General features: G+C 46.5%; 1 protein-coding gene across 10 annotated transcripts in view; it reads left to right on the top strand.

The window, feature by feature from the left end:
- CCDC30 (coiled-coil domain containing 30) overlaps positions 1-12,914 on the top strand; it is a 114,521-nt gene that overhangs the window by 77,558 nt on the left and 24,049 nt on the right. For 9 of the 10 annotated variants that reach the window (XR_016347805.1, XR_012897362.2, XM_075906716.2 and 6 more), the window contains 4 exons: positions 1,014-1,180; positions 2,169-2,418; positions 8,406-8,582; positions 11,051-11,260. Coding sequence is in view for 8 of the 10 variants with exons in the window: in XM_075906716.2 (XP_075762831.2) it covers positions 1,014-1,180; positions 2,169-2,418; positions 8,406-8,582; positions 11,051-11,260 (804 nt within the window). In the remaining 2 variants the exon portion in view is untranslated. The remainder of the gene's footprint in view (positions 1-1,013; positions 1,181-2,168; positions 2,419-8,405; positions 8,583-11,050; positions 11,261-12,914) is intronic. The other variant, XM_075906724.2, reaches the window with a different exon arrangement.

The raw sequence follows: 12,914 nt of genomic DNA, 5'->3' as shown, positions 1-12,914 counted from the left end.
CTCAGTCCCACGTTCTTCTCTGTGGACTGGGTTCCCTGGCTGGACTACATCTTCTAGCAAGCACCATGGCTATAAGATGTCTGCTGTGGTGCACCAGTGTGTACATAGCCTGGATTTGTGAATGCTCTAGGAATGCTGGGATGTCTATCTCTTTTCCCTGTGCATTTGGGGTGACTGGTAGTTGGGGAAGATGTGACAGTCACACTCAGGGGATTGTCTAGGAAGACAACAGTATGATGCTGTTGTGTGTTGCATTCTGTTAGGGTATGTCTACACTTGCCCCCAGTTCGAACTAGAGAGGCAAATGAAGCATACCGAAGTTACTAATGAAGCACGGGATTTAAATATCCCACGCTTCATTAGCATATTCGCGGCCAGTCGCCCGAATTAACTCGCCGTGTGTAGATGTGGTAGTCCGATCCAAAACCCTTTCCTCGAATTAACTGTTACTTCAAGGAGTAACAGTTAATTCGAGGGAAGGGTTTTGGATTGGACTACCGCATCTACACGTGGCGAGTTAATTCGGGCGACCGGCATTTTAAAATGGCTACCAGCTGCGAATATGTTAATCAAGCGTGGGATATTTAAATCCCACGCTTCATTAGCAACTTCAGTATGCTTCATTTGCCTCCCTAGTTCGAACTAGGGGGCAAGTGTAGACATACCCTTAGTGTGTGGCTCAGCAGACATTTTATGACTTGACTGGGTAGTTTGTATTTTAAATTTGTAATATAGCTAGAGCTGTAGATGAGCAATAGGGAGACAAACCTAAATAGACAAATGTGATTTTTATGGCAGAGCTTTTCCTTGTATATGTACAAACTGACTCACTGATTTCCCATGCACTGTATTGCAAATAGTAAAGAAATATGGGACGTTAAGGTTTATATTGCAGATTTACAAGCTTTCTTTAGCTGGAGTCACTAGATGGTGTTATAGTCCATAAAAGATTTGCATGACACTACTGAAAATCAGTAGTCTGAGTCATGACACTTTCAATTCTGGCTTTACAGGTCTCAGAGCTCTCAAAAGAATGTGAACAGTTAAGCCAGCTTGTAGTGCAACAGAGCACAGATGACGTCTTTACTACAAGTGAAAGGACATATAGAGAGCTTATGACTAAAGCAAAAATATTGGAAGAACAGATTCAAAGCCTGGGCGGGGAGAGAGAGCAATTATGGTAAACCTTAAGAGCACCCACTGTGTTTTCGGCATTTTATCTTCTTCAGTGACTAAGCTAGAAATGTTCTTGTAATGTGAATGAATGAGAAGTGGTCAGATCCTTTCTTTCTCCTATTCCAGTTGTCTTGACTCGAGCTCAGAAAAGCCTGCAGTGCTTCTCTGTCATGCTTGTGTAAATTTGGAGTAACTGATTTCAGCGTAGTTACTCCAGATTCATACCTGTGTAAATGAAATATTGCTCTGGCCTTTTCAGAACACTTTGATTTTAGTTCCCTTCTCAGCTCAGGCAAGTTTGCTTCAAAATTGGCTGTAACTCACACCTTTGGTAATAGGTACAAGTGCTGCATGTGGACCCTCTGAGCCAGAAATAAGGCTACGTCTACGCTGCAGGTATTTGTTGGCAGAGAGTATGCTAATGAAGCGCTCATTAGCATTTGTCGTGCTGTCATTTGCATATCTCTACCGATGCTTTTCGCGCAAGAGGTTTTTGCACAAAAACAAGCAGTGCAGACAGGTCCGTTTTGCGCAAAAAAAAAAAACCTTTAGCACAAGATCCTTATACTTCCTTTTTTGAGGTTAAATTCATGGCTTCTTTTTTTTTAGTGTGAGAATATTACTGTATTTTAAAGGGTTTTTTTTAATTGATGTTTGTTTCTTGTCAAGTTCTCTGAAGATCTGTGGACTGGCCGTGAATTTTTTATGTCACTAGAGACTTTTTTATTGCTTTTTGTCCAAAATATCCTGAAATGTTGTTATCACTACATTTTGTGTACTATATCTAGCTATCTTTCTATATATAGATACATACAAGTAAATATATAATATGTGGTTCTTCGTGCTCTATCCACCACTATTTTGGCTCTTTGTCTCTAACGGGTTGGCCACCCCTGCTGTAGAGGAGGGAATTTCATGCATCATGAGTAATCCATCATGAGGGATTCTGCCCTCTCCCTTCTTTCTCCTGATTTCACTGTCTTTATCTCAAGTACCGAATTATTAGAGAGCAACAAGAAAACGGAGGAGTTAGAAAAGCAGGTGAAGGGGAGCAATGAAGAAAAACAACTGTTGATTGAAGAAAACGCCCAGCTAAGACAAGACATCCTGGCTACAAGGGAGCAATTTCACAGCAAGATAAAAGAGGCTGTAACCATTAAATCAGAGATGAGTCAAGAGAACCAGCCTCTCCAACCCCCGAGCTCTGAACGTAACACAGCATTAAACATGACCACTAAGCAGGTATGGAAGCCTCTTACAGTAAGTGCCAGTCCTCCATTTTGAGGGGCTTAACCAGTGTAGGGATACAAGTTGGATTAAAAAGTGGGCTTGAACAGTTTTTATCCGCCAACAAGCCACTGCAACATCACTGCGTGTGGAGGAGAACTGATTAATCACTTGGTTTTATATAGATAGAGAGACATTTTACCCAGGTAAACTAATCAGTTTCACTTTCCCATCTTCCTATATGAAGCAGTGTAGACTAATAGATTTTAAGGCTAGACAGAGCCATTATGCTCATGTGATCTGGCCTCCCACTTAAAGCAGGCCATAGATACTAATTTCTACACCATTGGTCACCACCCGATTGAGAGCGATTGACTGGTCGATCGCGGCGCCCCTAGGGTTCGATCGCGATGGACAGCTGGCTGAGTGGCTGCCCCTCTTTGATCCAGCCCAGCTGGAGCACGGTCCAGCCTCGGAAGGCTGCGGCCCACAAGGCTGTGCTGTGCTGCAGCTGGGCTGGATCAAAGAGGGGCGGCTGCCCGGGCGGCTGCCCCTCTTTATTAACTTGCCGGCTGGGGGGAGGGAGGTGAAGAGGTGATCATGCAAACACACACATGCATCCCCACTCTTGCCTCCTGCTCTGGGAGGGGCTGGACAGCTGGCACATGTGGTACACTGGGGCAGGGCTATGCCATGCTGTTCCCCGCGGCCTGTGTGCAGGGTCGGAGAGCCATCTTCCCCAGCGCCCCGCTGTGCCTGGCCTCACTGAAGCTGGCCCTGGTTCTCTGTCTGGCCCAGGAGCCACTGCCTGCAGGCAAAGGGCTGGGCCAGGCAGGGAAGAGATTCTGCCCTCTCCCTCTCCTCACCCCAGCGCTGCTGTCCTGCTGGTGAGTGTGCTGGGGGCACGGGGATGTGGGGGTGGGGAGGGGTGAAGGAGGATGAGGGGGCAGGGGTTGCACTTAGGGTCATGGGGCAATGCAGAGGATCAGATTGGGGGGAGACATGGGGCTGAGGGGAGTGAGGCTGGAGCAGAGGGAAGATGTGAGAGGGGGATACAGTTTTACTTTGCAGAAGCTGCACTTTCCTTTACTCCCCATTTCTTTGCCTCCCTCCCCAACTAGCTGTTTGGCTGCATTCTCACCTCTCACCTTTTCTGCATTACTGCCCCAACCCCCTCCTGCACTCAAACTCCCTCTCGTACCCTGTCACGGCTCAGTCTCCCAACCTGACACTCTGCGTGCGGATATGGGGGGGGGGGGGGCGGCTAGCAGAATAAACTCTGTAAAACCTGACTCTGGCACTTAGAAGACAAGTCTCAGTCTCCCTGAGATCCAAGAAAAAAAGATAAATAAAAATTCACTGCCGCAACCCAAGCATACTTAAAATAAACCCTCTTCTAGGGAAAAGCTCACTTGGGAATCTCCTCCCTAAAGCATAGCCCCCTCTGCGCGCACGCGCACACACACACACACACACACACACACACACACACACACACACCCCTCCATTTTGCTTGGAGTTGGGAAAACAAACAGAGGGAATCCAGAGAGAACAAAGGACTCTTCCCCAGGTAACTAGGCATGTAACCCTAAGGACACAACGATCAACCAATACTGGTTAATCAAAAGGAAAACTCTTTTATTATCAAAACTACAGTTGCAAGCATGGTAAATTGACGAGGTTTTAAATAGCCATGAAGTGACAGACTCAGGGAAAGTCCTCTTAATTACAAAAGAGAAAAAACCATTAGCCAGCTCAGACATGATTTCCAAACCCCCAAACAAGGAAAACAATAAACCCTGATGGACTATCTAAACTTTTTCCTACTTGTGCAATTCAAGAAATCTGTTCTTGGGGAGAGAGAAAGCATCTCCCATCTCCCTCAATACCTGGGAGAAACTGCTCTGATCTCAAAGGACAGAGAGAAAAACCCTCTTTCCCAGTTTGAAATTCCTATCTGCATTTTTATTGGCTGAGTGCCCCAGCCCTACTGGCCGACACGTTTGCTAGGTACCTGAGTTAACCCCTTAGTCACCGGGTGCTGGTCAGCACTCCCCCTGTTCATGACATACCCACACCATCTCCTGCTGCTAAACTCCCTTCCAGACCCTGCACCCCACCTCCCACCCAGATCCTGCATCCCTATCCCACTCGCTGGCAGCCCTGTCCCGCACATTGAGCCCCTCCTTTTTGTTCCCACCCCAGAGCCTAACGGGGTCCACAAAATCCTCTAACTCTGGAACCCCAGAAGAGTAAACCCTGAATCTCAGTCCTCCCTGCCCCTTCCCCTCACCCTGTGGGGGCTGGAGTGTCTCAGTTGGGGACCACATGAGTGAGGGTTGGCTCAGGTGTAATTGTGTAATTAATGGCGAGTTTCCATTAGCAATGGGTAATCTGCAGAAGGGTTTGGAGAAGGCGGGGCCCCAAGAAAAGGGCAGGGTCTCAGGGAAGGGATGGGGTAGATCCTGGCTTGCCCTGACATTTAAGAAGTGATCTTGGGTGTAAAAAGGTTGGAAACCCCTGTTCTACACCAAGCCATAATACCAGCTTGAGTTAGAGCTTATGTAGAAAGAAAACCATCATGCTTTAATCACTTCAGCTAATGGAGAAGCTACTGCATCCCTACGTACTTTGTTCCAATGGTGGCTAAGCCTTATTATTGAAAGTCTGTGTCCTTTCTTTAGTCTAAATGTGTCTCTTTCCAGCTTCCAACCAGTTAGCATTTTTATGGTAGATTAAAGAGCCATTTACTATTAGAAATCTCTTCCTCTTGTAGGTGCTTGTAGATAGTGATCAAGTCCTTGCTTAACCCTCTCTTGGATAAATTCACAACTACAAAATCAATCTTCTTTAGTTTATCACCATTAAAGTGGGTTTTTCAGGCCTCACATTATTCTTGTAGCTGGTCTGTACCTTTGAAAAGACTTCAGAGAAGACTTTTGAAAGTGGGGACCCAGAATGGGACACAGTGTACAGTGATAGCCTCACTAATACATTACACAGAATTAATGCCCCTCTCCTACTTGATATTCCCCTCCGTATGCATCAGAGGACTGTGTTCACCCCTTCAGCTACAGCATCACACAGTGGAAGCTCAAGTTCAGTTGGGTTTTGCTATGGCGTCAGAGTCACTGCTTTCCAGGCTACCGTCTTATTTAAAGTGTGAGCTAGATTCCTTGTTCTTTAATGTTGCATTAGACTGTATTCAAATGCATGTTGTTCAGATGAGTCTATTTCACCAAGCAGTCCAGGTCTGTCAGTATAATTGATCTGTCCCCATCTGCAAAGTTTGTCAGCACTGAAATTGTATCTTCTTCAAAATCCTCGATAAAGATACTGAATAGCACTGTACAGGCAGTCCCCGGGTTACGTACAAGATAGGGACTATAGGTTTGTTCTTAACTTGAATTTGTACGTAACTCGGAACTGGCTCCAGATTCAGCCGCTGCTGCTGAAACTGACCAGGGGCTGACTACAGGAAGCCCGAGGCAGAGTTGCTCTGCCCCCAGCTTCCTGGAATCAGCCACTGATCAGTTTCAACAGCGGCTGAATCTGGAGCCTGGGACAGAACAGCTGGGGCGCTGCCGGGTAGGTCCCCCCAGGACCAACCCGGCAGCACCCCAGCTGCTCTACCCCAGGCGTCCACAACAAAAGCCTGGTCTGCTGGGGAGGGGGGGGCGCACTAGCTGCGCCCCTCCCCTCCCCCAGCAGACCAGGGAGACCCGGAGCAAAGCCGCAGAGGCGGCGGGGTCCCGCGCCTCCAAGGCTTTGCTCCGGGTGTCCCTGGTCTGCTCGGGGTGTCCCTGGTCTGCTCGGGGTGTCTCTGGTCTGGGGGGAGCGGTCCCCAGCAGACCAGGGACACCCCGAGCAAAGCCGCAGAGGCAGCGGGGTCCCGCGCCTCCAAGACTTTGCTCCAGGTGTCCCTGGTCTGCTCGGGGTGTCCCTGGTCTGCTGGGGACCCCCCCAGCAGACCAGAGACACCCCGAGCAGCTTTTCTCGCCCCGGAGGACGCGGTGGCGGGACCACTGCGCGTCTGGGTGGTCCCGCCGCCCGTTCGTAAGTGCGGACCTGACATAAGTCGGATCCGCGTAACTCGGGGACTGCCTGTACTGAGAACAGATCCCTATAAAGCCCCACTAGAGCCAAATCATTAGATGACTATTCCCCAATTAATAACTTTTTATAATCTGTCAATTAACCAACTTTTGATCCATTTAATATGGGCTGCCTTTGACTTGCATACACTATGCTGGACTTAATCAGGTGCCTTGCAGAAGTCTAAGTTTATTATATCGCCATTTAACAATATCATTCTGACTTGTGGTATCACTTTTAACAACTTATTTTCCATGAGACCATGTTGATTGGCATTAACTATGCTACCATCTTTGAATTCTTTTCTGATTGCATCCCATATCAGCCTTTCCTGGATTTTGCCCAGAAGTGCTGTCAGGCTAACAGGCCTTTAGTTTTCCAGGTCATCCCACTTATCCTTTTTCAATATTAGCTTTTTTTTAGACTCTTGAACTACCCTGTGCTCAAAGATTTGTTAATCATTAATGGTTCAGAGGGATTCCTGCTGAATTCCTTAATAGCCAGTCCTGCAGATCTACAAATATTTAACATCTTCTGTTACTGATGGACTAGCAAGTATTGCATTATCACTGTAAGATGGGAATACATCCTCCTTTCTGAATACAGAACAGGAAGTCAGACTAGATCCGTGGTCACCAACCAGTAGATCGCGATCTACCGGTAGACCTCAGGGGCTCTAAGAGTAGCTCTTGAGCCCTCTCTGAACTGCGCGCCTACACAGTGCATTTACATTAGATTTCCTCATTTGAGGAGCAGCTACTCACCGAGCAACAACACAGGTGAGTAGCTGCGAGGAATGGTGGGAGCTGGGAGGTCGGGAGGGCTGAAACACCCCAGCAAGCTGACTGTGGCTTTCAGCTGAAAGAGGCTGCCCTGCGCTCCAGCTGATTGGCAGCTTCCCCTCTGCGCCTGCCCATGTGGAGCTTGGTGCACCCTGGCTGAGCACCACGGCCAGCTGGCTGGGCAGCCACTTCTCTTCCCTCCAGCCCGGCTGCTCTGTGCTCAGCCCAGGGAGGCTGCGTCTAGCTCCAGCTGTGCTGGAGCAAGCTTCCCAGGCTAAGTGCAGGATCACAGGTGCCCGTCTGATGGACTGTATACGACTAGCAATCTCAGACTACAACCCAGACTTCAAGACACTGGCAGATACTGTTCAGTCACAGGTGTCACATTGAGACTTTGTTATTGGAAGAAAAAATATATAATTATCAATACTTGATTTTAGATTTACAAAATAGCAGAGAACAAAATGTATAATTGTAAATGCTTCATTTGACATTTAATAGCATGAATTAAAAACAGACCATTTATTTCATAACTATAAACATGTGATTTTAATTTTATATATTGCATAATTTAAAAATAAACTGTTTAACAGAGTGTATAAGGGCTGGGGATAGCAAGTGATGGACAGGAGAATAGAGAGGGCGGGGCTTCAAGGAAGGGGTGGAGCGGTAGATCTTCGTTCTGAAACTTAAAAAGTGATCTTGGGTGTAAAAAGGTTGGAGACCACTGGACTAGATTAATTATCACAGTTGTCCTTTCTGGCTTTGGAATCTATGAACTGAGATATTTATTGAACACTTTGGCATTTGATAATTGTACCATCTTTGTCTAGTACTGTACCTAAATCTCTTCAATAATTTTGTTTATTCCTGAAGTATTTAAACAACCCTTTCTTATTTTCCTGAATCCAACTGGCTACACAATTTTCATTAATACATTTTGTTTCCCTAACTTTTCATTTGTAGTCATTGCTATCAGCTTCCTTATTTTTACACGTGGTATGTACTAGTTTTAAAAAATCTGTATTGCTGCCTTCACTTCCCCTTTTAATCAAGGTTTTTTCAAACAAGAATTTTTTCTTTCATGTTAATTTTTTCCCCTCCTCTGATTGCTTATTAATGCAGTATCTGTCTGGAGAGAGACTCCTGCAGCAGCATCAGGAGGAAATGCAACAATTGCGACAGGATTTCCACAGAGTTCAGAATTTGTGCAGCTCAGCTGAGAAGGAACTGAGATATGAAAGGGAGAAAAACCTGGACTTAAAGAAGCACAATATCTTGCTCCAGCAAGAAAGCACCAAGGTATGTGAGCAGTGTGCACCATAGTATTAAAAGAGCCACCAGGGTCCATGCACCTTGTGTGCTGTAGCACTCCTGGATCCTAGGGCATTTCCACAACAGTTAGAGGGAACGTAGTCCCACATCTCTCCACAACTATGTTCTAATCCTCTGTTTCAGCCCCGAGCCCTCAACCCCAGCCCCACCCGAGATCCTGCAATCCTAGCTGTAGTCCCTCACACTCCTGCTCCCTAAATCTCTACTCCAGCCCCAATCCCCCCCTCTCACATTCAGATCTTGGAGTCATTGTGGATCATTCTCTGAAAACATCCACTCCGTGCGCAGCAGCAGTCAAGAAAGCAACTAGAATGTTAAGAATCATTAAAAAGGGATAGAGAATAAGACAGAGAATAGCTTATTGCCTCTGTGTAAACCCATGGTATGCCCACATCTTGAATACTGCGTAAAAAGATATATTGGCAATGGAAAAGGTTCAGAAAAGGGCAACAAAAATGATGAGGGGTTTGGAACGGGTCTCATATGAAGTGAAATTAAAAAGACTTGGACTTTTTACCGTAGAAAAGAGGATACTAAGGCTACATCTAGACTGCAGCGCTATTTGGGATACTGGAGGTATCCCAGAAAAGCAATGCCGTGTCCAAGGAACACGTCCGCTTTTCCAACAATTTTCAGAAAAGTAGACATGCTGTTTCGCCATGCCTGTAAACCTCATTCTACAAGGAAGAAGGGATGTGTCGAAAGAGCAGGTTTTTCCTAAATTTGGCACCAGGTAAACATGCCACATTTCAGAAAAGCCTCTTTCGATAGAAAAGCAGAAAAAGATACACAAATTGCGTTTCACAATTTGTGTATCTTTTTCCAACTTAACTTTGTAGTTTAGACGTAGCCTAAGGGGGGATATGATAGAGGCCTATAAAATCATGAATGGTGTGGAAAAAGTGAATAAAGAAAAGTTATTTACTTGTTCCCACAATCTAAGAACTAGGGGTGACCATATAAAATGAATATGCAGCAGGTTTAAAACAAACAGAACGAAGTTTTTCTTCATTCAGCACACAGTCAACCTGTGCAACTCCTTGCCAGAGGATGTGGTGAAGGCTAGGACTTTACCAGGGTTCAAAAAAAAGCTAGATAACTATTGATGGACCTAACGTCCATGAATCTATTAGCCAGGATGGGTAGGAATGGGGTCCTAGCCTCTGTTTGTCTGGAAATGGGTGACACGGGAGGGATCATGTGAGGATTCCCTGTTGTGTTCCCTTCCTCTCGGGCATCTGGTATTGGCCACTGTTTGCAGACCAGATACTGGATTAGATGGACCGTTGGTCTGCTCCAGTATGGCCGTTCCTATGTAACCCCTTGGCCCCACTCCCACCACATGAATTTTGTTATGTGCACCAGTACGAAGGTGTGTGTCACACATCCCCTCTGCATGGTGCACATAAAAAACCCATTTGCTCACAGGTGGGAACAATTAGTGGGAACATTAGTGTGGGAGTTTTTCCCAGATCTTTCAGAGACCAAAACTAAAATGCAGTTCCTTGTGGTTCAGATGCTCATGGATGCAAAGGCCCCTTTATTTTGCCCTGGCAGTAACTTCAAACAGGAATGAATCATTAGGGCCTCTTTCCCAAAGCCCCGAAAGGCATCGAGCTGCCTTAACATGAAAGACAGAATTTAGCCCAAAGTCTGCAGCATCCCAGTTCATGTCCAGCCTGTGTCATCTGAGGAAAAGTCAAATAAGGAAGACAGGTGGGTGTATGGTAATTACCCCTGAGCAGCAGAACGATAAATGTGGTGCTACTCATCTAGCTCTATAGGAGCTGCAGTATTTATCCTGTATAGAATGCTTGCCATCTTACAAGGGCTTCACCAACACTCACTGATTCCGCCCGCAGTTCCCTTGGCAGGAAGTTCTGTAGCTACTGCACTTGTCAGAGGCAACCTAAGGCAAAGCGTTTCAGTCCCGGGTCCCAGGGGGAGGAAAGGTCAGCCCTAGGACTAAATCTCAGGATTTCTTCTTTGAGAATTACCCTCTTAGATCTCCCTCCATAGGAACCAGTGCAGGAGTCCTGGAAACATGTGAAAATCAGTTACTGGCCTAGCTGTAGAGCTGAATCTTATGAGTACGGGAAGATGCTTTTGAAAATTTCGCCCGAGACTTGCACATTTGCATACCTCCACCGGGCTGTCGTGTCTAACAGCTGTTGCGTTCCTTGAAATACCTTGCTGAATCCAGCACTTCTTTGATTTTTGCTAAGGACACTTTTAAAGCATTCAAAAACCCATTTCTCCTGATGATCCTGGGAGCAGCTGGCATTGGCCCTGACTCGGCACAAGACATTTGTTTATCTTTTGCAATAGTGGATTGTCTAGTATCCCTACCTCCCTTTTTCCCATTAGTCCATTGTGCTTGAAGCCCATGGAAGTCAGTGCTAAATTCTGTACTTTTCTTTCCTTGTCAAACTCAGGTCAAAGCTGAACTTAGACAAGTCCAACTGAAGTTAAGTGACTCAACCAACGCCTGCTCCTCTCTCACAGTGCAATGGGAGCACAGTCAGCAGAAGGTCAAAGAACTTGAACTGGAGCTGCTGAAGCACTCCCAAATAAGTAAGCTGCAGAACAGTCTGCAGGAAAAGCTTGCCCAGGAGAAATCTAGGGCTGCTGATGCAGAGAAAAAGGTAAATATACAACCCAGGTTGCATTAGTAGCAAAACTATAGTCCTCAGTCATAGTCTGCAGAAGTTCGGACTACTAAGGGTACATCTACACTGCACGCTTCTTTTGGAATAAGCTTTTCCAGAAGAGATCTTCCAGAAAATTTTATTTCAAAATAGAGCGTCCGCACGCAAAAAGTGCACCAAAATAGCAATGTGTTATTTCAGAAGATAGCATCCACATTGATTGGACGCCATCTTGCATTTAAGGCCACCCAGCACCAGTTCAGGCAGGGCATTAAGTCAGCCGTTGCCTAAGGCTAGCTCTGAGATGTGTGCTTAAAGGGTTCCCTCAGACACCCATTTCTCAGGTTCTTCTGCTTCCCTTACTTCTCAGGGACAGCAAAGCATTTCCTCTCCATGCTCTTGTTGCCCTTCCTGTGGACACCACAGCACTCCTTACCATAGAGCCGAAGCTGCCTCTGGGCATGCGATGGCCCCACACGGCCATGCTGACATTTCTGCAGGCTGCCTTCATGGCCCTGCATGGGCTCGATTCTGAGCTCATCGTTGAGAACCTCTGCCTCTGTGCAGGAGCCAGGCCTTTGCGACCGCACCCCACGGTGGTCTTCCAACCCTGGCATTGAAATCTCCCACAAAAATAATCTTGTTTTCTTTGGGGATGTCTTTCAAGACTGTGTCTAAGTGGGTGTAAAATGTCTCCTTCACATCATCGTTGTTTAAAGTTGGCGCGTAAGCGCTCATGACAGTTGCCTGTTGGTTTTTGGCAGTCTTCAAGTGGTGGGTCATGTGCCAACAGGGACTTCAGATAGGATCTTTGTCAGTTCATTCTCTGCCTTGTCTTAGCTGTCCTTCTTCTGGTCAACACATTTCTACCAGGGCAGCTCTGTCGATGTTAAATTATTGGAGCTCGCGGGTGATAATTGCCGTGAGTCTTTCAGGTCGTCCACTTTCTGGATTGTCCAAATATTCCTTGTTTCAAAATTTAACCTTTGATTTTGACCACATAGAGGCGAACCCACTGGACGCGATTATCCAGCCAGGGGGATTGAGGTAGACTATTTTTAGGGCACCTTTTCAAGCCCCCTCTCCATACAGGGTGAGCAGAGCGGATCCCAAATAGGGCTGCTCAGTTGTGGATGCAGCTGCCAGACCGTTCTACCACCTTGGTCCTCAAAACACAATGACTGATACACGCATCCACCACATACGTGCTGGTGCATGACTAAAAGCTTCTGGATTTCACAATCCTGCTCCCATCACCAGTCATCGTAGGGCTTAAGTTTAGGAGAGTAGTGCACATAGGAAGACGCTTGTGTGATTTCTTTTAATGTGCGGGGACTGTTGCACTACAGCCACCACACGATCCTTGATGAATAGAAGGCCCAGGTCCAATGGCATGGAATCCACAAGGATTGGGAGTTTCCTGTCCGCTGCAGCCTTCATCCACCTTCACAGCCATTGTAGCATTACCCTTGCTATCCTCCGCCTGTTTTGCCGTTGAGGACTTTTAGGCTCATGCTTCTCCACCCTCTTGGTAAAATAGTTTTTCCTAATATCCAACCTAGAACACCCTCACTTGCTCCTAGTTCTGCCATCTGTCACTACTGAGAACAGCCTCTCTCCATCCTCTCTGGAACCTCCCTTCAGGAAGTTG

This window comes from Pelodiscus sinensis, chromosome 24 (genome assembly GCF_052426305.1).
Source record: "Pelodiscus sinensis isolate ZL-2025 chromosome 24, ASM5242630v1, whole genome shotgun sequence".
Classification (NCBI taxonomy): domain Eukaryota; kingdom Metazoa; phylum Chordata; order Testudines; family Trionychidae; genus Pelodiscus; species Pelodiscus sinensis.
The sequence above is the reverse complement of the archived record's forward strand: the minus strand, read 5'-3'. Positions and strand labels throughout refer to the sequence as shown.